Genomic DNA, 26,813 nt, shown 5'->3' with positions numbered 1-26,813 from the left:
CATAAAACGAATGCCTTCCTGTTCCATGCTCTTTCGAAATCAGATCCTTTTTCTTCCTTCGGCTAAGGAACATAGTCGGGGATCCACTTCAACCCTCGAGTTATCGATTACAACGCGAGAGGGATGAAGAGGAAAAAAAGCGACGAACGAATTCGAGCGAGGCAACGAGGTTCGTACAAGGAGATTTCCAATTATCGAGAATAAGTCGACGGAACGCTTCGAAAGCGAAATCTCAATGGAGTCCCATTGATTCGTAGGAGAAAGAAGGGCGCTGAGAGGAGGGTGCACGGTGCAGAATTTTAATCTTGACGAGACATTCACAACACGGGATTAGAGAAGAGAAAGGCACGATCTTTCGCTAGGAAGCTAGATAATATCTGACTCGTATACTTATCTTCGATGAAAGGGAAGGGGGTTGTTCGTCGAGAATCGAATGTATTATTTATTATCCTGATTCGACTAGACTTCTAATGGTATTTCTCTATCAGTTTTCGTATAAAGTAACATGATTATACACGATTTATTGTTCTGTTTGCTGATCACTGGGAGAAAATTAATTGACTGAAAGATAATGTTGGAAGAAGCAGAATATTTTGTATGAGATAAGAAAATATGCTGATGTTTGACGTTAGAAAAAATTAAGGTATTTGCAATTTTTCTCTGAGAAATCAAAATTGTAATAAATAATAATTCTAGGTCATTCTATACTGACCCAATTTTTGTATAATTCTTAATCAAATTTAAGATCACTAATGGTGACTGAGTTGACGTTTCATGCTACGTTTCAGTTCATAGGTTCAGTGATTTTTTTCGCTGCAAAATGATCACTCACCCCTTTGCCAGATTGGAGTGCTCGCCGGATTGCTGTCCACCTCGCATTTCAAGCTGACAGACATCCCCTCGACGATCGGAATTCCAAAACCAGGTAAACGTGTTATCGCGAACGACGGAGTATCTGAAACAGGTATTAAGCAATTAGTGTCAGCATCGATATCGATAACCCTCGATCGCGAAATGTGCCGACAGACGTCCGAAACAAAGTAATGTACTTATATCAAGTTAATACTTAGGTTTATTGCGAATAAAACTGAGCATTTTGTTTGTGGACAGGTTGAAGAAACAATGTGTAAAATTTGTTAGCAAATAACGTTAAACGGTTAGAAAACGTGAAAATTATTCTGAATCGCAGAGGGATTTAGGTCAGCACGTTTTATACCATACAATATTTATATTTGTACACCAAACTACAATGTTATTATTGTTTATTAAAGCTCCGCACAGAGAAACTGGAGCGGCAGGTTTGCTCGATAAGACCCGAGCTTAGTGTCTTAACACAAATTGTATAGTAACAAGGTATCACGAAATTCGCGTTAGATAGCCTAGAACATAGGCTTAAGAAACGTAATTTCAAACGTGTTTCTCAATAAAAGTTCATTATACAATCTCTTTTAATAGCCTCTACTCTCGTTAAAAATAAGCCCATTAATTGTTCTCCATAACATGAATACTTTAACAAAAGTCGTACAATTTTTCAATAATATTGGATTGTTCAGAAAGTTTGATATTACAAAAACTAGGGAAGGGTTTATCGAACTTACTTAAAAAATATTGAAAATAAAAAATGAAAAAAAAAAAAATATTCTTTTTCTTTTTTAATTAAATTTCTCCCAAACTGTTTACAAAATCCTAGTGTACGCGACCAAGAAAATAAAATACGTGTTGAAGATTGTGATCCACAATGACTACTAAAACTGAAACTTTAATTAGACAAACAAAGATTATATCTCCAAGCATCCTTCCGTGGATTAAATTTTCCAATGCAATTTCTTCCCCTAGTTTATAGCTTAAGTACCCATCAGCGTTTCCTTGCTAAATCACGTCCAAAGCGTTTTCTCCTCCGCCACAAAACTTCTAATATGTAACCCCTATGATAAACCACCACCCTACGCTTCCCGGACTCGTTCATTTAACCCGAATCACCTCGACACCGAACAAACAACATCCACCCCACGAATTCGCCGCTTTAACCCCTCGCGGTCTAGATTATTTTCATCGTTTTGTTCCATTCTATTCGTGCGAATTCAATCAACTGCGAACGGTGTGATACGAGAGCGTTCATTTTAACACTTCAGATTGTTAATTTATCTTGACGCGTGTAACACGAATGAACGAGGATATAAAGTTTTGATAAAATTTCTTAATAATTCAACTCACGAAAAAAAAAAGAAAAATAGACACAAGGAAGGAATTATCGACATAAAATCAAAATGGTGGTTCAGACTGCGACCGACATGAGCATCCAGGAGGAAACGAGCTGAACGTACCGTTGCCATGGACATCAAAACTATTAATCGGCAAAACGGAACTGCGTCCCTGACGAACGAGCCACCCTCTAACCGCCCCTTTGTCTCTGCTGCTCTAGCAGCGTTCCTTCCGCGTCATTAACGAGCGACCTCGAACCGAGTGACAGAACTGGGCCGTATCCACACTGTGGACGCGTATATATGCGTTTCTACACCCACGCGGAAAGATAACTATCCTTGCGTAAAATAAAAATCGTTTCTCAACCAGAGAAATCAATAAAAATCAATATTATTTTTAACGCATCGAAGTCGAATGATTAAAGTGCACCAAAATGGTCACTGATGTTTAGATAAAACATCTTATACACCCCATGGTCGTCCCTGATCCTCTCTGAACCAGACAGACTGGTAGTTTGCGGAGCCGCTTTAAAGTTCTCATTAAGCGATCGAGGTCTGTGGGACACTTCTGTGTCTCATTGTTTGCTTTGTTCGGTGTTTACGCCAGTCCGCCCAAGCTACACAGCGGCGGTGGCGTTACCGCTGGCGTCGACTAAGAACCACCGAACCTACAGAGAAGCGGAGAGACAAAGAAGAGTGAGAGAGAGAAACCGGTCACGAGGAGCGACGAGGAGAACAGGTGAACGAAGGGGGTGAAAAGAGGATGGGGATGGCTTTCATTAAGCTTGCATTGTCCTAGCACCGCACTATTATAGCCGAGTGAATAACTTGGAGCCATCCGGTAGTCGAAGCGAGGAAAAGCCTCTCGCTCCTTTTTTTAACCCTCTCCTCCCATCTCAACTCCACCCTCTACTTCTCTCAGCTGCTTTTCTCCCGTTTGGTTTCCTCCTATCCTCCATATTTCTTCGAATATCTCCTTTCACCGATTTATTTCGCGAACCTCGACACCCTTTCAAGTATTACAATATTAACCTTAACTTTAAAATGTAACGCGTGTTACCACAGAAAGCTTTGATTTTATAAAGCGTATTTTTCGAGATACCTTTTTTCTTTTAACTGTAATTAACATTTGGGATTCTAATTGTAACATTTATTCTCTAGAGGCAAATTCGCTTCTAAAACGCTTCCCTCCTGTTCTAACAACAAAACACCCTCTGCACATAAAGAGACTCGAGTACACACCGTGTGTGTGTGCGTGTTTATTCTCGTTTACCTAGTGTTCGATAAATCACACGTCCGGGACCTGTTCGATGCGAAATACCTTCCCTACGCTCCAGCATCCTGTATAATTCTCTTCAAGCCGGTCATGAATTAACGCGAGACGAAAACGACGGCAGATTTTTGTTAGCTGGCTCACGGGAACAGGAAGAAGTGGAAGAGCATCTTCAAAGAAATTTTTCTGCCGTTCCTGCTGGAACGCTCGTAAACCTTATACGGGCCGTTAAGCAAACCTATACCCCATAGGGCGGAAAAAAGGGGTTTCGCCGAGGATACCGACATCGTAGTAACCTAACCTTGCTCCATAGTTGCGTAGTTACGTGAAAAAGAACCGAAGCACGCTACGACCGTGACTTTACAGACGTCTGTAATTTGTACCGCCAGATAGATGTTGTCAACGATACTATGGTCAACGGGAATTCGTTTGGTCTGGAATTTTAGGTAATAAAAAAAGTAGCAAGGAAAATGAAACGGAGAGAAGAATGGTTTAAAATAAATCAAGCGGAAAGAAGTAGCAATATTTTCTTAGAATTTAATTTCATAATTTAAATGCATTTGCTTTGACTAAAATTTAATAAGAAAAATTTTGAATTTTATTAGCCTTATTTTCTTGATACAAGCTGCAATACCGAGGATTTGAAATTTCAGAGGAAAATTATTTTCGATTTACAACACAATGGAACGGAGGACTAAAATGAAATTTCTCAACATATGTCAGGAACAATGTCCCATAATTAAACGTCGGGCGTAGAGCAAAAAGCAGCATGAAATGCATTCTCATCGTGGCCCACGGGGCAAGGGTTACGGCTACGGCACGCAATGCTTGCCTCGTAACCAAGTTTAAGTTCTAGTTTATTGGATCACCGGTGACCGTGCAGGTAAGGTAAGCCTCTGAAATGCGTACTACGTACAAAGCGTCCGCCGATTGTTACCGCTGACCAAAGCTCGAGGATCGTTGCGCGAACGCTGCTCTTCTATTCTCCTCCTCCTTTTCCCAGCCAGATGGAAATTTATTTCCAACGACCCACTTTTGCCGGGAGTAACGCGCGGAAACGCGATGACTAGCACGAATTAATAGAATACGCGCGTGGGTCAGCCTTTATCGCTGACAGTGTTTATTTTACGAGAGGACGCAGAGGGTAGTTTTATGGTGTTGTAAGGTGGTAATAGGTATTAAAAAATACCGACTTTATTTAGTACAATGTCGAGGGAACTACTGTTATTTCGTGCAATGGGAATATATTAAACTGTGATTTAAAATGTTTAAGTACCATAAATAGTAATTTCATGGGAAACTATAAATAGAAGAAATCAAAGAGAATCATTGATTTCTCAAATATCTTCAAGTAACTTGGGGACGTATAGGAAATTGTAATCGTAAGTTCATACAGTTTCTCGATCTTAACTTTGTAGTTATCCTCTAAGGTATTACCCGAGTAACTATGGAAGCCTTGCTACCTGCCTAAGCATTCTCTTGTTTCTACCTAATTACCGAGCATCAAGCGAGCTTCATGAAGCTGCTATTAATCTTGCTCGAGCGCGTGGCAAGACCGAAATCCATGGGGTATAGCGGCGCGTTTTGATATTGTCGAGAACACAACGTCGTGTTTAATAACCAACCACTTTGTAAACAGTTTTTGATGAATGTATGTAGGACGCAGATTGCATATTTACATCATAAATGATATTGCATTATTTCCAAGCTTACACCTTCCAATTAGTAGTAAAATATAAATTAACTGGAATCAATAAACGGTCTGACTAGTAGAATAGGGTCATTTAATGGTTGAAAGATTATTGGGTGGTCAGGCAAGTAGTACGAGTAAATAAATGATCAGACATAAGACGCATACGCTTGTAATGCAGCGCTTTTAAAACGAACCTACATGACGCAAAGCAACAACAGGAATTATAACAAGACATCAGAGAGTACGAGGAAAAGAAGCAATTAAAGAACAAAGAATTGACAGAGACTCATGAAACAAAAAGAAACATCAGAGCAATTGCAGCAAAGCAAATCGCGCTCTAATTAGAAGATAACCATCCCTGTCGCGAATGGTCGGGTCGCAACGAATGCTTCGCGTGATTCGCGGGATAATCAACGAACCTGTTTAACCGATGTATCCGGTTACCGTTGAAGTAGCTACTCAGAATAACGAGATAATTAACGGGGTCCAGAGAATACGTGATTCTACCGAAAGTTCCCTCGCCGAGGATGATACATCCACGTTGCATAATTCATAGGGATCAAGAAGAAAGAACAACGTTTGGTTTAAAAAAAGGCTCTAGCAGGATATAAGACTATCGAGAAACGATTAATCCCGGAAGAGGGATCGGTATCCCGTACGACTGAAACGCGATATTACCCCGGGGACCCCTAATTCAGCCTAATTGCTCGTTTATGCGAATCCTTGAAATATTTATGAAGCTTTATGAGAATTTTTCATCCCTCCGTTTTGAAGAGCATACACGGGGCGGTCGCGATTTTTGGCATGGCAATCGATCGTTTTCGATATCAAAAGCTCCCGGGTCCCGGCTTCAACCGTAGGGGGGAATACGCGTTTCGCTGGACTCGTTTTAAAAACACCACCCTAGCCTTCTGGAACGGAAAGAAATTAAAGAGGAGGAACCGTTTTGCGAGGTAGAAAACGCTTCCACGAGTTCGCCAGAATGGAAGCATAATACTAGCGTTGAAATTTATTCTAGCTTCTCTTTGAAGCTCGCTAAAGGATAAAGCCTCTCGGGTAGGTTAGCCCGTCGGACACTGGCAATAAGTGGAAAACGGAATGTGCAGAATATATGACGGATTAACGTAAAGGAGGAACGTTAAGGTGGGATAAGGAATGGAACTATTAAAGATCTACAGGCTTCCTCTGAGCACCATATCGAGGAAGTTACTGTAATTCATCGGAGGATAGTGTTGCAATATATTCGGTTAATGTCACACGTAATATCGTCCTGCGTGGAATCGATTTTTATTTTCTACTTGAAATATGTTGAACGGTATTAAAATCTGATGGATATATAGAGGATAAGTTTGGATTTTTCGGAAGACTTTTTAAAACCGAATACCAATATATCCGAGTAATCTTTTTCTCAAGTAAATCGAAGCTAAATACGAATTAGAAAACCTTAACGTCCCTAGATAAACCTGTCGTTGCCAGAGAAAGCACCTGTTCTGTTCGTTGGAAAGTATTTCGACTTACGGATAATTAGTTCCGGACTTTTTCCTTGAAATAAATTGTGTTTAAACCAGAGACAGATGTAGCCGGACTTTCTTCGTTAAATTTCATTGGATAGCTCCGAGCTATCTTCTCTATCAAATTAATCAATCCATTCAAAACTACTACGATATTTTATTTAAAAAAGTTCTATCCAGTTACGAGGAGAATAAAGATAATCAAAAACGATTTACAAAGTCGATGGTGGCTTTTAGAGACGACAAAATCCTTTGAATTTCAGTTAATGGACAAACGGAATGATTTGGAAAAAAAAAGGCAAAGGGAGTCTATCGAGGTTTTGGAAACGAAACAAAAGTGCCTGCAGCGAGCTTACGTTGTTTCAATTTTCAAATGGCTCTGAGGGAAGAAACGAACGAGTGGCAGGTGAAACAGGGAGAGAAGGGTTCAGAATCGTCAGCGCGTTGCTTTAACGAAGCATCGTCCGCATCGAGGATGGACATTCATTTTTACTCGTACGCCAGCTTTTCTGGCGTTGAAAATTACGCGACTGACGGGTTCAGAGGTCGACGACGTTGAAGGTGAACGAATGGAAGGGCGGAAAAACGTCGCGATAGAAAAAGAATAGGCTAACGTGGATATAGAAACGTGAAAATATGACAAAACGAGTGGAAAAAATAATTATTAAGCTAAGGATGATTATGGGTCATCGTTTTACAAATAATAAAATAACAAAGGGAAAAGATAAGAGATACACTTGAGTATTATCCACGTACGAATAAAGGGTAAAAGATTTCCCAACAATTTGAGTCGGACGTCACCAACAGTGGCGGGTGTAAAGCTGCGCTCCGTGGCTTCCGGAACAAAAGCCCGAAACGTTATGGCGTCCAGACGCGATTGTGCTTCAGAGCCACGGCCTGTCTGGTTCCGCGCGAATGTTTTCACTTTGCCAGGCCGCATCGTGTAATCCTCGACTTACGACAAAGCAGTAAACTCCCTCGACCAAGCGTACTTACAAAGACTTGATTCGAGCATTCAAAAGTGACGCTAACGAGGTTGAATTTTCCTTTTCGACACAAAGAGACATCACACGTTCCATCGCTCTTATTCAATCCTTCTAAACGCTAAATAATTCTTAGAATTATATTTTATTTTTTTTACTGCAAGAAATGTTTAAATCTCAAGCCATATATTTTTCGAATATAACTTCCCTGTAATTTAATCGATTCTGAAAACCCTTGAAATTTGAAAACTGTCCAGCAAATCGAACGAATGGGAAACAAATTTCATTCTTCGTCCATGGAGCAAACAGAGGATGGTACACGGTACACGGACGTTACACACCCAGTCAAACACGGAGCAGGGATTTTAACATTTTCACCAGTTCCCAACGACAAAAGCTCTCGCTCGTCAGCGATTCCACGCGCCGAGGTGCCATAGCGCGGAAATTTGAAATTCAGATTAATACGGGAACGCGGAATCGTTAACACTGCAAAGGTCTACCCGCCTCGGTGCATTACCATACACACGCTCCGCACACTTCCAAATACACACTGGCATACATATACAACGATTCCCTTCTATGTCTCGCGCGCATATGATTCCGTCCTGATGTTTACCTGTGTCACGGCTCGTTGAAGAAACTCGCTGTGAGAACACGTGGATCAGAACGAAGACAAGCTGACGCAAGCTCAAGAGATCGTTCAACCAGTGTTTTCGCAATAAATTCGTTGTCTCGAAACGTGGATCACGCTTCAAAGCGTTGTTCCCTTCGACTTTGTCAGTAAAATTTACGATCAGAACAAAAAACAAATTTAAATTGTTGCTTTTAGAGGAATAAATTTGACTCCTAGCGACAGCTATAAAAATCTTCTAAATAGAATGCAAAAATCTCTAGAGACGAGGGTAAAATAAAATTTGTAACAGAGAAAGATTTTTCAACGATCAGAAACGAGAAGAAAGCAGTTGGGTTCGTTCGATTTCCAAGCTGGACCCCGTTGGGAAGAAAAATCCTGTAATGTGAGATTGTTAGACAAAGAGGGTCGGAGAAGTTCTTTTTTCGATGATCACAGGAGCCCCGTCTTTTTCACGGCACTGCCTTGGAATACTAATACTAAACTTCGTCCGTTAGCGACGTCAAAGACTTTTTTACATAGAGCTCGGCTGGCACGTGAGAGAAATCAAAATTGCGACAGCCTGTATACGAAAAGAACGTGCTTCTCAGCCTATAGAATGGAAAATGATCCTACTGTCACTTTGAAATCATGGTCGTACTTAAACTTATTAGATATATTGATCAAAATATTCCAACTTTCTATTAGGTATAAAATATTCATTTTATGATAGAATATATTTTATGTGAAAACATTAAGTACTTTACAGAAGACTCATCGCGAATGATTGTTAAAATGTACCTTTGAAAGGGTGCGTTTTTGTGCAGCAACATAATGCACCCAGAAATGTTCCATATGCTTTATCTGAAAGCTCATCCCCCACTTTTTTTACATGTTTTCATGGAATCGCTTCGTTAAAGAATCCTCTGTGTTCGTTTCCTTTTTTTTATCTACCATTATTCCCTGTCCTGCTTTTTCCAGCGTCGTCGAAAGATATTAGTTATCGAATTCCGATAATAACGCGTCAAAGATGACGAAGCCGGTGTAAATAAGCCAGGAAATTGTTACTCGTCGCAGTGAAATTGAAAGTACGAGGGATAACAATGATTCTCATCGTGTATCCTCGTTTACTGACTTCTACCGACGTTTCCCCGAGATGCTTTTTACTCTTATGAATACACAACCCATTTTCTGGGAACAGGAGCAGTAAATATGCAATATTTGAAGTCAATTATGATATTTAAAATAAAATTTGCCAAGTCCGTTTCCCAGAAACAAATAAAGAAAGAATGTAAGATGTATCAAAAATATCTTTTCGTAGAAACGTTTCCCCGAATATGTACGTTTGCTCAAAGTCGAAGACACTAACGGACGAGAAGAAACGTCCCGAAGGGAGGCTCAAGCAAAGATGAATACCGCAGGGATAGATGTTTATACAACCCAATTTTTCGCTCGATTGCTACCGTTACGCGATTCCGTCTCTTTGTTCCGTCTCTTCAGCGATATTTTCTTTAACCATGCGCTCGCCGTTAGCCGACTTTCACAGAGTTGGTGTGTGTAGCTTACGGCTTCGTTCCGTATTCTCTGTGTGTATCTCTGTGACGAAATTTCATTTTGATTCAAAGTGTTCAAAAACAAGACCCTTCTGTTCGCCAAGTAAAGTTTCAACGCGAATAAGTAAACAGAGAAGCTGTTTAATAATTCCCCGCTTTGGGAATTAATTCCCAAATTGCAGTAACCGCTCGATAAATAACCGCGATGTAACATAAAACATCCCCTGCGTACAGGTGCTAATATAATTAGACACTACGCTTGATAATTTCACGTTTCTTCGAAAAATTCATCTCTAAAGCGCCAAAGACTCGAAGGAAAATATCGAACGTCTATTTGAAGAACCGAACACAGCCGAAGGGAGAGAGAAAAAACGAGCAGCATCGCGTTGTTTCTACGAGGGTCGGTGAAAGAGGGAAGGTAAAAAAGAGGAAGAAGAGGGTCGTTGTTGATGGTGAAAAAAAGGCAGCGACGAGTGTGTAATTCCAGGAGAAAAGGTGCAGGAGAGAAAGGCTTGCGGCGTTGTTTGTTGCCTCATTGCCCACGGTTAACTGCCGGTAACAAAAACATTCTGCACACCGACTAACGTTACGTTCTATTACCGTGACTCGTGTCCCCATCCGGCTTCCTGGCTTAAACCTTTCTCACCGCGTTTTAACTCGCGCCTCTTGCCCATCGTTGATGCAAACGCTCGTGTTCTTAACAAGCACGTTACGAGAACATATTCTACCCTTATTTCCATGGAAAGGTATTCTATAAAATTGTGTTCCATCAGTATATCAACGTTTTAACGTTTTACTATCGCCCCTGATCTGTCCTATACTTTTAGAAAGTTATCCGGCCTAAATCGGAGTTCATTTACAGGCAAAATTTAAATTAATTCTGTTAATTTTATCAGGACACGCGGATCGTTCGAGCAGAAGGGTAAGAGAAAAAGTTGAAGAAGCAGGATTACTTTAGCATAGCAAACCAGTCTCTCTCTTCATCCATCGTCCCGATTCTGTTTCACTTCCTTATTCTCGCTTAGGATGTTCGATCTCAGCGGCCTCCATTGAAAATTCATTTCATCCGTCGGATCCCATGGCCAATCTTCCCTTCCATTTAATCCCGAGATGCCGACTGAGATATCCTCTTTGCTGATAGTCAAAGCGAGGATCACGAAGACGTTCCAAGTCGGAAGTTAACTTGTTCGGGAAAGGAGGATCCGAAGTGGCAGCTGACTGCATTACCCCGGTTAAGAGCGCCAGTATTCATCGCAGGAAACGTTTACGATTCCATGAAATAGATCTCGCGCCGGGATTCAAAAGGGGTCGCACGCGGCCCACCTCCCCGCATCGACTTTTTCTTCCCTTTCTACCGTTTTCGATCGTGTCAGCGATTTCTTACGATCCTATACGGACAACAAATAGAGACAAGTCGACTACGAACAGCTGCCAACAAGAAGAAACGTGCAAAACCGCGAACGGATCTAGCAAGAAGTTTTGTATTACTCGAATAAATGGATTTATAAAATATTATAGAAAATATTTATTATTATTTCCTATATAAAATCTAACCTTAGAAAACAGGATTTGAGCATTTAAATGTCCTACTTACGAGTACCAATTTCCGGCGAACGATCGTCTAGAAATCCAACCCCCGACTGAATACCTCCACCCCCTACTCTTCATCTGTCCTCATCATTACTTGCAGTTTTCCATCAAGCAACAGCCAATCTCGTTGCAACGTCCGTCAACGATGTTCAGACAAAAGAAGCCGAAAATAAAAGGCTGGCCGAGGGGTTAAATGAAACGGGGGAAAGGGTAAGAGGCGAACGAAAGGATCGCTCCCTGTCTGACGATGTAACGGGTATTGGCCTCTTTTGGCGCGGAGACAACTCTCGCTAATCCCCCTTTTATCCAACGGAGTAACGTAACTTTGCGTTCCATTCGGGAATATCTTCGAAAGGGAGGGTACGAAGAAATGTCGCGGCAAACGTCCAAGCCGTTTTTCGCTTTTTCCATCCCCCTTTCGAATAAGCGAGGGAGTCGAGACGAAAGGACGGGACTTTTAAGCGGGAAGAAATCTTGGCCAAGTCGAAAATCGAGTCCTGATTCTTTGCAAAGAGTAACGGAGAAAGGGTGAGGCTTCTCCTCTTCACGAAATATGTCTTTCATTTTTTTCAATCTCAAGTTTCGAAGAATAGGAATAATCCTTGTGTTCTTTCACGATAATTGCCGATACTTTTGAATAACACTGTAGGGGAGCGAGTTCGTTTTCGATCGAAGGATCGATAGGGTGCGTAGTCGCGTAACTTCCGATATTTTTTTTACTCTCGAAGCAGAGGAGACCAGAAAAGGAGAAATTTTCCCTGCAACTCCTAATCGAACCGTGAAACCACATTCGATATTTGCCGTGTCGAGTGGCTGCGGAATTTTTGTCCCCGCACACGAGTTCAGGAAGCTTTGAAATATAGGTCTTCGCCCGAGAATCTCTCGTCGACTCTTGTAACAAGAGTAACGAAGGGTACTAGAAAATAGGCTACGCGAACCACCCTCCTTTCAAATTTCAGAAAACAATCAGAACACGAGACTCTATCATTGTTAAGACGGATTTTGAATAAACTGAGAGAAAATAAATATACTTTGAAATAAAATATCAACCGAGAAACAATATAAAATTAAAAGCCAGATTGAAGCCCTAAATCATCCCTCGAGTCAGCAAAGACCCATCCCTCGAATCCGAGGTTTAATCAAGCGCCTAACAGACATTTTCAAACATCCAACAACCATCAGCAGCAATTTCTCGATCGGGGAGAGCACAAATTCACCCTCGTCAATCGTTCGACGACGGAGTTAGAAGGTGGGGGGTTGTTACAAGCACAGTTCGCGGCAGAGTGGAGTCTGCCTAAATGGAACGACGGAAGACGTCTCCTTAGTTGGTCGCTCCTATAGAAACTCGCGTTTCTCGGCCGATCGCGATGCGAAGCTTGTAAATCAATTACAAGTGGCGCCGGTAGCCGAAATGGCACGTACCTCGAACCCAGTCAACTCGTCCCCCTTTAACTTCGACCCCCCTTTCGGAGACGGTGACGTGATCGGCAAACTCATGCGCACGTTCTTAGTTTACGATTGAGGAAACGTCGAAGTAGCGAGTGGAACGTCGCGAATAGAAATCTTGTCGGTTGAAGGGATCGTTTGATAATAGAAAGCATACCGCAGCCCCGAGCTTCCGGTGTTCCTGATCGATGCTGCGCGCCTCCGTTAGCGGCTGGGCTCCTTCCGGTGGGTCACGTTTATGGGGACTCGTCACGCGGACGGATGAAAGCAGATCGTTAACGACAGTAACGAGGCTCGTTTCGTAATCCAGGAACGACCGTCTGTGGCTTCGCCAGTTCGTAACCGACATCCGTCCTTTCCCTCGGGACAATTAGTTAAATTACTGCCTACTGAAAATCATTGACGTCCTTGCGGCCGATTAGCCTCGTTAGATCCTCCCTACCGGTTGCTTGAAACTCAACGACGACGACGTCGACGAGGGGTTTGGGGGTGGCGGCGGAGGGGTGGATTCGATTTTAGAAGAGGGACGGTGACACGATGGCGAAGCTGATGTTGGATGGTGGTTGGTTAAGAGTTCGAGGTGGTGGGTTAGCTTTGTCTGTAGCTCGATTCGAACGTGTCACGAAGGGGGAAGAGAAACTCGTTTGTAACGCGGGTGGTCACCAAAGAATTACGCCGGATGGAGAAGGTAGCCCCGGCTTAAACGGTTGAATTGTTCGAATATCCTTTCTTCGTAGCTGGTGCTTTTCGCCTAACCTTCTCGTTATCGGTTCTTTGACTACATCGATTCGAGCCTTGCCCCACGCTTGCAACGTGTTCTTACAATGGTTCGTTATGGGACGGTGGTTTTCTTCGGACAACCCGCTCGGACAGCGGTTCGTTGCGATCGTTGAAGAAGGAAATCCTGTCAGAATTTTTTCCTCCCCTTTTGAGGCAAATGCTTCGAGAGATTGAACGAGAGAATTTTCAGAATCCTTTGTGGAAAGAAGTTCGGGGCTCGTTTCCGGGAATAGAAATCTTTTCATTCCGATGAAAAACCTTGATTTCTTTTAAACGCTTCTTCGAATGCGACCTGGCGTTTGTTCTTTCTTTGAAATTCAAAGAGCGTAAGATTCTTTCGACTGTTTTAATTGATTGAATCTAATTGAGAGAATGAAAAGTTATATAGTTGGTTGGGGTTTAATTAACAGAGAACAATTAAACGAACGCTGTGATTACGCGTGACGAAGAAAGTAGAATAGGACACGACCTAGTCAGACAAGTAGAACGCTATTGTGCTTAGTCAGACGAGGTGAAAAGAGACGTATATGGTCAGCCAAGTGGAACGGACCAACGTGTAGTCAGACAAGTAGAATGCAGTGGGCTTAATCGGCCAACAATATAAAATAGGATATAACCCAAGATACTTAATTGCAAATGTTTTAAAATACTTAAATACAATTATTAAATCAATTTTATGCCAATAATCAAGCTTTTCAATTAAGAAGAAATATTGAAAAGCCTCGTTATATGAAAACTTAGAATTATCTAATACTCCAGGGAATATCTAAGAACGATGAAGCTATCAAACCAGAAATTCCTAGGAGCAATTTAATCGTTAAATCTAATCGTCTCGTATCATTAGACTTAGACGAACAAACTCGCACCCGAAGCATTGGCAATCGAACGTATTAATACGTGTATAAACGCTTCGCGGATACAGATATCTCGATTACAAGGCAATCACCGTGGATAGTGTGCATGTGAATGGTCGATGTGGCGGAACGAGAAAACACCTGTTATTCTCGCTCCATTATTCCCTAGCTCATTGTTAACCGGCGCCGGTTTGATCTCCAAGGAAAATGGCCTTTAATGCTCCGAGTTATAATCTAAATTCCGTATCTACCGGATCGCTTCATCTCCTTTCGAACGTCCGTTTCAACTTGCTCGTGTCCTACATTCCATCGAAGAAACGATCCAGAGACCGGGAGGATTATTGTTGAGAAACTTCTCAACTCCCCGATGTCTCTGAATATAGAAAACAGTCACGACGTTTCGCTAATAATCTCAACTGATCGCGTTAATTGCGATTCCGAGAAATTTTCATGAAAAACTGTATCAATTCGAGCGTGCAAATACGTGAAATATCGTAAAAAGTTTAAATACGAAACGGAGTGATTGTAAATACAGAAAAATATGGAAAAATATTAACACAATAAAAAGACTAAACGTTTCGCTGAAATATTTGCGTTGATGTTTAACGAAAGAATGAAATTATTTTCAAAATTAAAGCAATAATTCCTCGACATTTCGCAACCGAGATATCCAACGACAGAAACATTTCGAAGTTTTGGAATTGCAAAGTAACCGTCCCAGATGTTCCAGATGTTCAATATAAATCAACTGAATATTATTAGCGAAGTAAATTAGATTCGAAAGCCGTGAATTAAGCTTCTACTTTCTGTTTCAATTATAAGCGCTTTTATTAGACACAGGTCTTTAAAACAATATATTGTTGTAGCATTTTAAGATTTGATGTACAAACATCAAATTTTGTATCGTGAAAGAAGATCCTTTTTCAACTTGACGAATAAACAAAATATGGTACATACTGTATTAAAATTGTTGCCTGAATATTCTTTCATGTGTCCACGTAATCCTGTATTATTAATGCGCACGAATTTATCTCTTGCAAATTCTGCATCAAAGTACATTATTTGTTCATTTGTACGTTTTTTATATACACGACTTGGGTGCTTGTTTTATTTCAGACTCGTAATGCAGCTTACAAATTCAAATGTGAAGAGATATGAATGATATTTTTAATACAGTTTAATTGCAATTTCAATTTTAATTGTAATTTGTATACTAAAGGATTGTCAATCCATTTACTTCCACCGTTGCGTGAACAACAAAAATGCATGCATTCCATATAATTATAAATAAAACTTTGTAAATTCTTCATTTCCGACAAAGCAGAGGAATTCGAATGAGTATAAAAATAAGGGACGATGGTATGGCGTTCTTTCACTGCGAAAACGCATAATGTACCGTTTGATTACATAAATTTTCAAGGCAGTTTAGCAATTTTCGAGAGTTTCCAAGTTTCGTTGGAAAGTTTCGCCTTCGAATTTCTAAGTCCTCGTTGAGAAACCCGCCGAAAGTACGAAGTTAAGTAAGAAATAAAGGCAAAGCACCCGGCAAGAACGTAGCAACATTTCACGGAATGAAGCCGAAGCGTTAATTAAAAGTGGCTGAAGATCATTAAACAGTTTTCCCCTTTCAGTCATCGAGTACTAAGGCATTGTAATAAAGAGACTTACAAACCTGTAGCTACTCTGTTATTATGGTAATTTTCAATAGAAGAATTCTAAATTTATTACGAAAACACGTGTAGGATTCTACCCTTCATCAAAATTCTATTACCTACTTTTAGAATGGCGATTATTTTAATTAAAAATTGTTATTCGTTAAATTTGAATGAACAACTACATCAGAAAATAATCTGAATATACTTTGAACACCCTCGACGATTTTACGACGACCTTAACAATCGTTCAAGTTCACGCTGGATCCTCAAGATTTGTCATTGTCACTTTCTCTCGAATCGTAACGGAACATCTTCGAATGGAAGGTTTCGAGGTAATGATGTTATTATCGCGTATAAGTGAGAGTCTCCGGTTCGAATGATAGCGTCGCGGGACGCGTCACTGTCACGCTTCGTCTCCTTAAGCTCTTCTCCCTTTGCAAAAGAGGGGTTACCACCCTCACCTTATCGGCTGTTCCTAGTTTCCTACCCCTCTCTCGCACGACCCATTCACGTCTCACTTAGGAGTGCTTTCAATCAATCATATTCAAATTGAAGGCGCGCGATGGTTCGCGACTCGCGACGATCCTTGCGACGACGTTGACGCGAATCCTTCAGAAATACCAGTCCCTGCTCCTTCGTTTGGAAAATCTAGGCTTACGAATTCGAATCGAATGAAAGAATAATTTTTCTTCTTTCATTGCTGCTTGTCAAATAAAATTGATGAATACTCGATTAAATTAAAGGTCCCTCGAAAGCAGGATAGAAAACAAGAGGTAAGATCCAAGCGAACTAATAATCAAGAGGGTCGCTAGTAAAAACGTTCTCGAATTTGCTTACGAGTAACGAGTCGCGGATTTGTTTTCAGCGCAAGAGAAGAGAACTTTTGCGATACTATGGAGATGAAAAAAAAAAAAAAAAAAAAAAAAACAGCACGAGGAAGTTTCTTACTGACTGTGAAACTAAATTGCTGGCAAAAGCTCCTGTTTGTAAGCCGAAGAAATGAATGTTGGATCTTCTGGCTCTTACAGAACGCGAAAAACAAAACTGAATACTGAGAAAAAATTTGTAATTCATAAATTGTACTTCAAAAATTAATAAATAAATTCTCAATTTATATCTTTTGTCATAAATTTTCTATCTTCCTTTTTTTCCTCTTCCCTAAGTAATAAATAATTGGACCCTATTTATTAAACAATATTTACTGTTAAAAAATTTTCATCCATAAAGTAGATTTGGTGTGAAAATTTTTACAGCAAAATTGCTTAAATGATAAATTACACGGAGGCCCTTAATAAACGTGACTAGCCACGTAATGCAAATATTTTCTGTTTGCACGCTATAAATGTTGGTGCAAATTCAAAACACAGAAAATTGGAAAGAATTGCTGGTGTGCGCGTTGTATCGTTGCTTTTAACTCCCCATGTTTTCTGATCTACATTTTAAAAGAAAATATACATATATACGCGAAACAGGGGCTGTTTTAATACTGAAAAAGTTACTATAGAGAGAATCGTGCATGTTCGTGTGGTCGTTTTAACACACCCCTCGACCGGATGGTTTTTATAAATAGGTTGCATAAAAAGGTTTCACGGAAAAGGTGTTTTGATATAAACGTTAAGTGAACCGTTCTATCTACAAGATTTCACTTTTTCATAACAGGGTTTTTGACTTTGAAATAATTCGGTGGTCTGGAATAAATCCACCTTATTTAACGTAAAATCAACTTATGAATTTCACAGTAATACATTCTATTTCGAAGCCAAAAGTTAAAAAATTGAAATGGAACTTTTAATTTATTTTAAAATGTCCTATATAAAAGTTATTGTTACGATATTAAATTTTAATATATTAAAGCTCCAAAAATTTAATTTAAAAAAGACACACGAGGAATCTAACATGGGACCTTTGAAATTGCATTCTCCATGATAAAAGGAAAAGAAAATTTTAATCATTCTCAATAATAAAATTAAGGTTACCACGATAAGTGAACGACCCGGTACATGCAGACTGTTGTGCGTTGGCGTTGAAAGCGGCTGAAAAGCCGTTTCAAAAAAAAGCAAGAGGAAAAGAGGCCAGACGAAGAGAGGAATTCTGCAGGAGGGGTAGAGCGAAGAGAAAAAGCGTGTGCAGCGGGTTCAATTTCGTCCCTTTAGAAGAAGAGATATCGACGTCATTCATAGAGAGGCTTTTCGCGCCCTCTCACCGTAAGGGGAACGTAATTATAGGTATCCCTTTCATCCAACTCTGAAATAGATAGATTCAGCCGGCCAACTAATCCAGCTAATCCCTCTTCTAGGCTTTCAACAGGGCCCTTCACGCGGCTTCGATCCCATCAGACGATGCTTATCATTTCGCGGCTGGTTTTATTAAATGCGTCCTCGTGTCAGGTCTCGATGATCTCATCTTCAGAAACGTCTATCCGATGAGACGACTACCATCGTTACCTCTAAGATACTTTTTTCTTTTTATTTTTTATTCGAGGAGTGCTTTGACTACCACTAATAAAAGAGGAACCTTAACTGTCTCATTTAGATTTTAATGAATTTTTGTAAGATAATAGTTTAGAGGTTTCTAATGATATATGAGAAATATTAGGTGTGGGTGAAAATTTTAAGATTCCCAAATTTTGAGGCTTCTAATTTCTAAGGTTCTCATATTCTAAGCTTCCAAAATTGTAAGATTCCAATATTTTAAGCTTCTAAACCTCAAGTTTTCAAAATTCTATGCTTCCAAAACTTGAGCTCTCAAAATTAGAAACCATAGTAGGATTTCAAATTAATAAAATTCTAGAATTTTAATCAGCTGCAGTAGATTCACTAGTTCAACAACGGATTGTCGTTTACGTATCGTTATCACATAGCAATATTTGATGGAATAGCGTGTTACCTGAATCGATCATGTTGACAAAATGATGTAAATGCTTACAGATGAACGATAAACAAGCCAAATAACAGCAACCAACATAATTATCAAACTGTACCGATGTGCAGGGAAATAATCTCACAGGCTCGAACACACAACAGCTCTTACCTGCTCGAAGTCCAAAACTAAATAACCACGAAACACGGTCAGCGAAATCAACAACCTGTTGATATTCGGCGTATTTAAGAAACGTCTGATATGTTTACGTTCACTCATGTTATTATTCGTCTATTTAAATATTGTAACAGGAATGTTTTGAATATGTTTGTAACGAAAGACTTTCGAGCAGATAATTTCTTGTCGATTCTGATAAAAGCAATTACAAATAATATTTTATTGGAATTTTTCTATTTGTTATCCATGAAATAAATTTGTAATAACCCAAAGATTCCATTTGCAATTTTCTTATTGCAATTTCCATGCACGCCGCAAATTCTTTCTTCGCGAATTGAAATATTGTAATGCGGGGAACAATGAAAGGCCGAGCAGAAAATCGAGAAACGCGCCAGAGTAATTACTTCGTCGTGAAAATGCGAGTACTAATTTCATGGCGGAGAAAAAAAAAAATAGCAGACACGTTGGATAGAACGCGACGAACGAGACAGAGAGAAATGAAAACTGAGGGATCTTTTAGCAGGAATTAAACGCGTGCGCGTGTTTGAAACGGCACGAGTGCTCTCGTACACGATGAAGATGATATCTCGCTGTTTTGATGAGAAAGTCATTTCGCGCGCACTCATAGAACCGGAAATCACGACGAGCTTTGCGTATAGTAATTTTGCGTAGCCCGTTACGCAACCGTGCACGTTGCTCTTTCAGAACCTGTCGGAGTTCTATCGATGAAAATACTACGATAATATCGCGAAAGTTCAGTACCAAGCTCCGCCAAATAACAACTGTCTACGTGCCATCGAAATATTTCCCAGCCATGAAAAATTAATGGGAACAGCTTTCAACCGACAATCAGATTTATTTCGTACACGATTGGAATTTATATCTTGATTGGGTAAATTCATTTCGAGGAAAATATTATCATAGAAAAACAACGGAATGTTTAAATTGTGAGGGAATCGTTTTTAAAAACGAGTTAATTGACACTCTCATTAAACACGCCTAATAATTTCATTTGAAAAACTTAAGCAGAAAATATGGAAACATCCATTTTACTTAAGATCATTAATAAAATAAATGCCCCGATACAAAAGGCTCAAAGTATACAAAGTTCGCTTTACATTTACCCGGGGAACAAAGAAGACAAAACGCGAAGGGAAACAGTTGACTCTTTCGTCCTTTTATCGATCCCTCTCTTCATTCCTTTAATAAGCGTTTAATACAACCGAGCCTTGAAATTTATTTCAGAAGGGATTTATCCTGTGTTCCCGGCTGCGGTAACGCACAAAGGAGTTCGTTGAAGTGGCAATTAGTATGCCGACATTTCGAGCGGCATAGATAACTAAGAATGTTATTATCTGCAAGCAAAAGGAATATCTCGATACCAATTTGCACAAAGCCCGCCAGGGGAGATGCTGGAATCGCGAGCACAATACTTCCATTCAGTCCTTTGAGAAATCACTCCTAAACGAGCTGGGAAACAAAAGGGGAGCAATAAAACCGTGGCGTGTTTTTTTTTCTCCTTGCACCTGTCTCTTTGTTACGAATTGGACTCGTTTCGCCTTGACACGAAATTTCACTTAGACATGGATCTTCTATCGGTAAAAAAAAGAAACTTTCCGTCTGGATTCGATCCCTAATATTTTTTTTAATTGAACCAATGGAACAAGAAAAAACAATACTCAGTTTGTCTTTGGTTCCACGTTGGAAAAGATTCCTATCTTCATTACTCATAAGAAATTAATTAATTACTTCCTAATGATTTTATTTAATTTCATCTAATTTTCTCCTAACCCTTCACGAAAGTAATTAAAATTTTCTATGATGCATCAAAGGGTGTCCTCTTATGAGAAAACTAATTTAATGGCATCTAAATAAAACACCCTAAAACAAAAGGGAAAAGAAAAAATCAAACGATGAAACGTTTTACCGTTTAGGAAAATCGAATCGCAGATGGATAGGGATAACAGAGCCGGAAGTCGCGTGTGTATGTGTTACGCAGACAATGGACAAACTGGGTCGCGTTACGTGTCTCTGAAGTGGCTCGTAAAGGCATCGAATGCCTTCTAAAACGTCCCCGGCATCCGTTCTGGCGGAAAATTTGCTCGCTCGGGTGTCGAGAGACGAGCGCTCGGTGAGTTTCCGTTTTCCTCGCAACATCCGGAACACAGGTACCATCCGAATATAAATTCGCGCGAAAAGGTGGAAAAAGGGCCGGTCCGCCCGTAGAATTTTCCCTATCGGAAGAAATCGCCCGGGAAACACCCGCATCTCCTTCCGGCATCTCGACGGTGTGCGAGAGTTGTTCGGCTAGAAAATATGCATCTTCCAGTGCTTCGACTCCGTTGCACGACGCCCGCATCATCTTTGACGCTGCGAGTATTCCCGTCGTCCGGAAAATTTCTCCCATGCTACGAATTTTTCCCCCAATTGCCCGGAAACAATTCCCAACCAGAGATATGCGATACGCGTCTACCAGATCAGACGTTAGCAAAGAAAAACGAATCTCCTATTTTTACCTTTTTCTGTGCTTGTTAAACAGTTTAAGATGATTTTTGGATCATTGAAACGTTAATCATCATAATTAAAATGGTCATTTATAATTGGACACATTGGCTAATTTTTAAATTCAAGATTTTACGATATTTTCAATTTAATACTTTGCTTTTTAATTTTAAGTTACAAAATAATAGAACAGAAATGGTTTAATGGTTTTAGATTCCTGAATTTAAGCAGACCAAGTAACGGAGGGATCGTGTCGAACAATCTCAATTAAGCAAAAAGTAGTTTACCAACCAAGAAACTTTCCACAAATTTCTGAAATCCTAATTAAATTTCGGACTTTCCCGGTTCGTAAACTAATAATGTCTTTTAAGTGCGCGACGCTTCTGTGTCCTCGAAAATAGCGAAGTATCCTGTCCGTACCATAAACTCAGTTTAACTTAATATCCTTAACGGTGAGTATAGTAACCGGAGGGGTCGTATAGAAGGAATATTTAGAGTTAATGTTTCGACAGAAGTTAGTAAAAGAAAATGGTACAGAATATAGCAAATCAAGAGACTTTTCCTTCTTGGAAACTCCAAATACCGTAGACAACTTTTAATTAAATTACAAGAAATTTTCTAAATTTAAAAATTTGTAAGTTTCTAAATTTCTAAACTAAATTTCTAAATTTTCTAAATAGAACCTGCTCTTCTTCTATTCCCTATTTCTATAATTCAATGAAATATCGTTCCGTTATCCGTAAAAAAAGAAGAAGTTACACGCGTTCATTTTCATCAAAGATGAAGTTCCAAGACTTCAGTATGCTCTCTATTTTTCGTATTTGGAAACTTCTCCAATGTTTTTCAAAGAGCGGCGAATCATGAAAACGGGTTGATTGAAGTTTCCCCAGCGATTCTTTGGCAGATACAACGGTATTCCTTTCTTGGCTGTCGTTCGTAACGGATCTTCGCGAAACTTGTCTCGAACAGAAACTTTTCGAAGCACCGTTGACTGATAATTGTACTCTCTTTGTACGCTTGGTGTGTATCTTTCCCGAAGCTTATATACGAAGTCGTAGGGATGATTGAGACTTCGACGAAATTACATCTAGCAATGTGGTCTTCCTCCAAGAACAGTGTTTGAATTCATGTCTATTAAGTTCATCTAAATTTCTGTTCATTCGCGTAATAACAGTCCTTTCTTTCAAAAAGATCAAAGGTATGGTATTAAAATCCAACGGCCCAATTATTTCGAATAAAACCTTAAAGTCATTTAGATTTCTATCCCTTTTCCTTAGAGAAGTTAAATGATTATTGTCAAACGACCCTGTCATGAATTCAAAGATAAAATACTGTAAACCGAGATCGTTTATCGCGATCAAATTAAACTCGTTGATATCACGGAGGAAAGCTGTTTCCATGGTAGAAAAGAGATTTCATGTCCCTATCTCGCCCCGAGGAAGGAAACCATGAGATAACAGAACCGAGCAAGAAGAGAACAACGTTAACCACGCGTGGTAACACCGTAAACCATCTAACGTGTACGGTTTATTTTCTCATGGTCAACTTCTTACGTCGCTGCTCGAGAAACCCGGCTAATTCAAGCCTCTACAAAACCATTTAACTAATCTAATGTTCAGCTTAACTTAAACTCTGGAAATTTATATTCACTGACGTGATTCATAGTAATACGGTAGGAAAACCATCAATTCTAAAAGGGTTAAAATCCCATATATTTCAATAGAATCTGATTCTGTCCACGAAAAGTCTATTCGAACAAGGGTTAATTAAATTTATATTTCAATTTCAATACCCTGCTCTTTTGTCTCTCGTCTATTCCCCGTTATATTCAACTTCTAATATCGCGGAAATCTCTCTAGTTCGTTCATCCCTCCAACGATCCACCCCTTCTATCCAACCGGCGACCAAAGAGAGAAAGAAAAAAAAAAGGAACACGAAAAAACGATTCGTGGAATTATAACACTTCCTGGCTGCTCGACTCGAATTAAGCCCATTTTTAAAACTCGTCCCGCGACCTGGCTTTTTTTCACACGCCTGACCCGGTATCGCGATTTCTTCGAGCTAATATTTCAACGAGAATTGTGCTGGCTATGAAGTCTACGGAAATTAGATCTCGACCGTGGCCACCGGCAATTTCACCGCGGCATCAACTAAATAATACGCTCGTAACTTTCGCCCCCCTTGCCTGTTACGTCCTCGTGTTATTGTGAAAAGAGGGGTAGAGAGGGAGAGAGACATAGCTAGGGGGATAAATAGCAATCGTTTCACCGGAGACGAGACTTCGGGGAACGAAGCTGTGATGACCACGGTGTGGAATTACATTGGTGATCTAATTGGAAAGGGTGAAGGGTTGGGTGGGACGGTATACTCCAACAAGAACGATGTTATTTGATAATCCTAATTTAATTGGAACACCGAATCTAATTCTTTTGATAAGTATAAAAATGAGAATCAAGAGAATACTACCCTTTTCAACCCAATTTATAAAAAGTTTAATATGAAGAAAATTAAAGTACGGTACGAATTTGATGAATTAATAAGTCGAAAATAAATCAAGCGAGTGTAATGTTCTAGTTGGAGTACACCGAAGTAGTTTGTCGTAGAAACTCGTCCAGGACGTGTGATAGTAATAAATTCTAATTGCTTTATTTGTTAGAACCACGTTTCCTCCGTAATTCGTGGTAGTCACTGAAGTGGAGCACAACTTCCTACGTTCCCAGAAGTGTCATGCAAATTGCTTGGACGTTCAGATTGAAACGCTTGGACTTTCAAGAGTTAAGATGACTAGTACCATCGCGGAATACACGAATACATTTTACTATTCAGTCTTCTAATTCCTTTTTATTTCAGGAAAAATATCGACTATTTTTAGATCACTACTAAATTAAAATTTCTACCATGATTTTAAATAAATAGAGTAAAAATTCACTTACATTGCACGTCCAGAAGGATGCTTGCATTTATGGGTATCGTTAGGGTGACATGACGAGCGACACAAGCGATGGTTGCGTTATGGTGTCCCCTAAGAACTTTAAGGTGAGCCCCGCTGCGCCTGCCAGGTGTCGAGGGCAACACGGTCAAATTGTCCGGTGGTTGTTCCGGACCATCCAAAGTGGCTTGCGACAAAGTCATTCCCCATGCTAAATCGGGTGGTGGGTTTCCACCCTCGGCGGCACACTCCAACGTCAACTCTGACCCCTCTTTCACCGGCACGAACTGGTTTCCCGGATCCAACCTTCGCCCATCTATCAGCAGATACGTCCCCCGGGGCGCCTCTGCAACAAATCCAACCATCCGCTAAGTTCTACGATTCCTGACCCTGTAACGATGAAAAATCTTGTCGGATATATTCTACGCAGTCCGACTTCCCGACTGGATATTCCTTTACAAGCGTCGTCGCGATACTGTTTCCAAAGGGAGGATAAAAAGTAGCGACGTCAGGAGATACGGGGGTTGGATCGTGATGAAGAAGGGTGGGTTCACAGTGGCAGGGATTTCTCGTTTTTAGAGAGTGATTGCTGAAATTTTTAACGCGTTTAACTGTCACTCCGAAAAAATACTGTTATAGGGATTATTAAAGATTAAAATGTTTATTTTGTTGATTTATTATCCTTTTCCTCTAATTTATTATGTTGGATTAGTACTGTAATTTTTATAACATTCCGAGCTGTTGCATTTGAAAAATTCATTTGTCAAATTTCAATTTGTCTATATATACTTGACGCGTTAATTGGAAATATCATAAAATTTATGTCATTCGTTAATGTAATTACACCTCAGAGTATTACAAAATTTATTGAATTTTCATCCACCACAATTTTTCAATTAATTTATACGGTTTCCTCGAACGCGATACCATTTATCACTTAATGCAGACATATCCATCAGCGTAACAATAGTAGTAATGGAAATATAAATAAAGTTTACATGAGATTCATAGTGACAGAATTCCGTACACGTGCTCGCTATGAAATTCCATCACAGTTACTATGCTACTCGAAAAAATACGATCTTCGTAAATATGAGAAAAAGTGCTTTATAATTTACTATCTTTTCCACGGAAGCAGAATAGAAGAGAACTATCGTCAAATATATAAGGGAAAGGGTCGAATGAGAACAGCGGTAATAAGAATCATGTTTTCCATCCAAATTGATCGTGTTTATGTAATCGAGCAGTGTGCCAAGCGTTTCAACGAGATTTTCCACGTTCTACAATTTCGTTCTCCACCGATAAGATCCAGTCACGTTCATTAAATTCCTTCGTGGCCTGAATCTTGCCAAAACGCCAGCACGAGACACTTCTCGAAACGGATTACCAAAGGGAGAGGGTCTGCAGATTTTTCGAGGTCATCGAAATTGCAATCTCTGTCACGAGTTTTAATTTAATGCAATAAAACGCAAGGGAAATACCGATTTACGTGCTTCTAGTTCGCTTATCAAGTACTGGAATCGACTTTTTTAACTTAGCTCTTTGCAACGTGCAGATTTTTCTGCAATCTTAAAAGTTTGACCCGTATATTGAAAGTGGAAAAGCTATTACTTTCAAGCTCTAGTATTGGTCAGACAAAAAGATAAGAAATTTAAGATGAAATTTTATCCCTTGAATTTCAGTCAAAGTAAAATTAGTCAGAAGGGTTAAAAAGTAGAAGAATTAAGCTTTAATTGACTTTTTACTGTGATAGCTTTGGATCAATTTTGAAGTTTGACTATTTTTCAGTAGTACAAGTCAATCGTATGTCAGACTATCCTGTTAATTGGGCCGTAAATCATGTACAGCGAAGCAGAATAGAAATCTTAAGAATTTTTTTTAACTTTTAGTGATTATAACTCCCTTTCTAATGAGATATCGACGATAGAAAATCTACGACACGAGTGAAAAATTCGCGCGGTATTTACATTCGCATTCTCTGTCTGCAATTTCGTCGAATATTTCACTGAATAAACAGGTTTCGACAAAGTTCTGTGTTTCATTTAACCAACTAAAAAAAGTGCATCCGATCGTTCGATAAATCCCCGAAGCTTTGTTTGAAATTTCATCCCTGGAATTGGCTTTCGGTGAATACGCTGTGTTTTTGTAATATAAGTTGGATCAAAAGCCATGAATGCAGCTTGAAACGACGGAGGTA

General features: G+C 39.7%; 1 protein-coding gene across 12 annotated transcripts in view; it reads right to left on the bottom strand.

The window, feature by feature from the left end:
* Positions 1-26,813, bottom strand: part of tei (irregular chiasm C-roughest protein teiresias) — a 222,391-nt gene that overhangs the window by 57,054 nt on the left and 138,524 nt on the right. For all 12 annotated transcript variants that reach the window (XR_004580613.2, XR_004580614.2, XM_034317550.2 and 9 more), the window contains 2 exons: positions 24,621-24,962; positions 833-955 (listed from right to left, as the gene is read on the bottom strand). Coding sequence is in view for 10 of the 12 variants with exons in the window: in XM_034317550.2 (XP_034173441.2) it covers positions 833-955; positions 24,621-24,962 (465 nt within the window). In the remaining 2 variants the exon portion in view is untranslated. The remainder of the gene's footprint in view (positions 1-832; positions 956-24,620; positions 24,963-26,813) is intronic.

Source organism: Osmia lignaria, chromosome 16 (genome assembly GCF_051020975.1).
Source record: "Osmia lignaria lignaria isolate PbOS001 chromosome 16, iyOsmLign1, whole genome shotgun sequence".
NCBI lineage: Eukaryota > Metazoa > Arthropoda > Insecta > Hymenoptera > Megachilidae > Osmia > Osmia lignaria.
The sequence above is the reverse complement of the archived record's forward strand: the minus strand, read 5'-3'. Positions and strand labels throughout refer to the sequence as shown.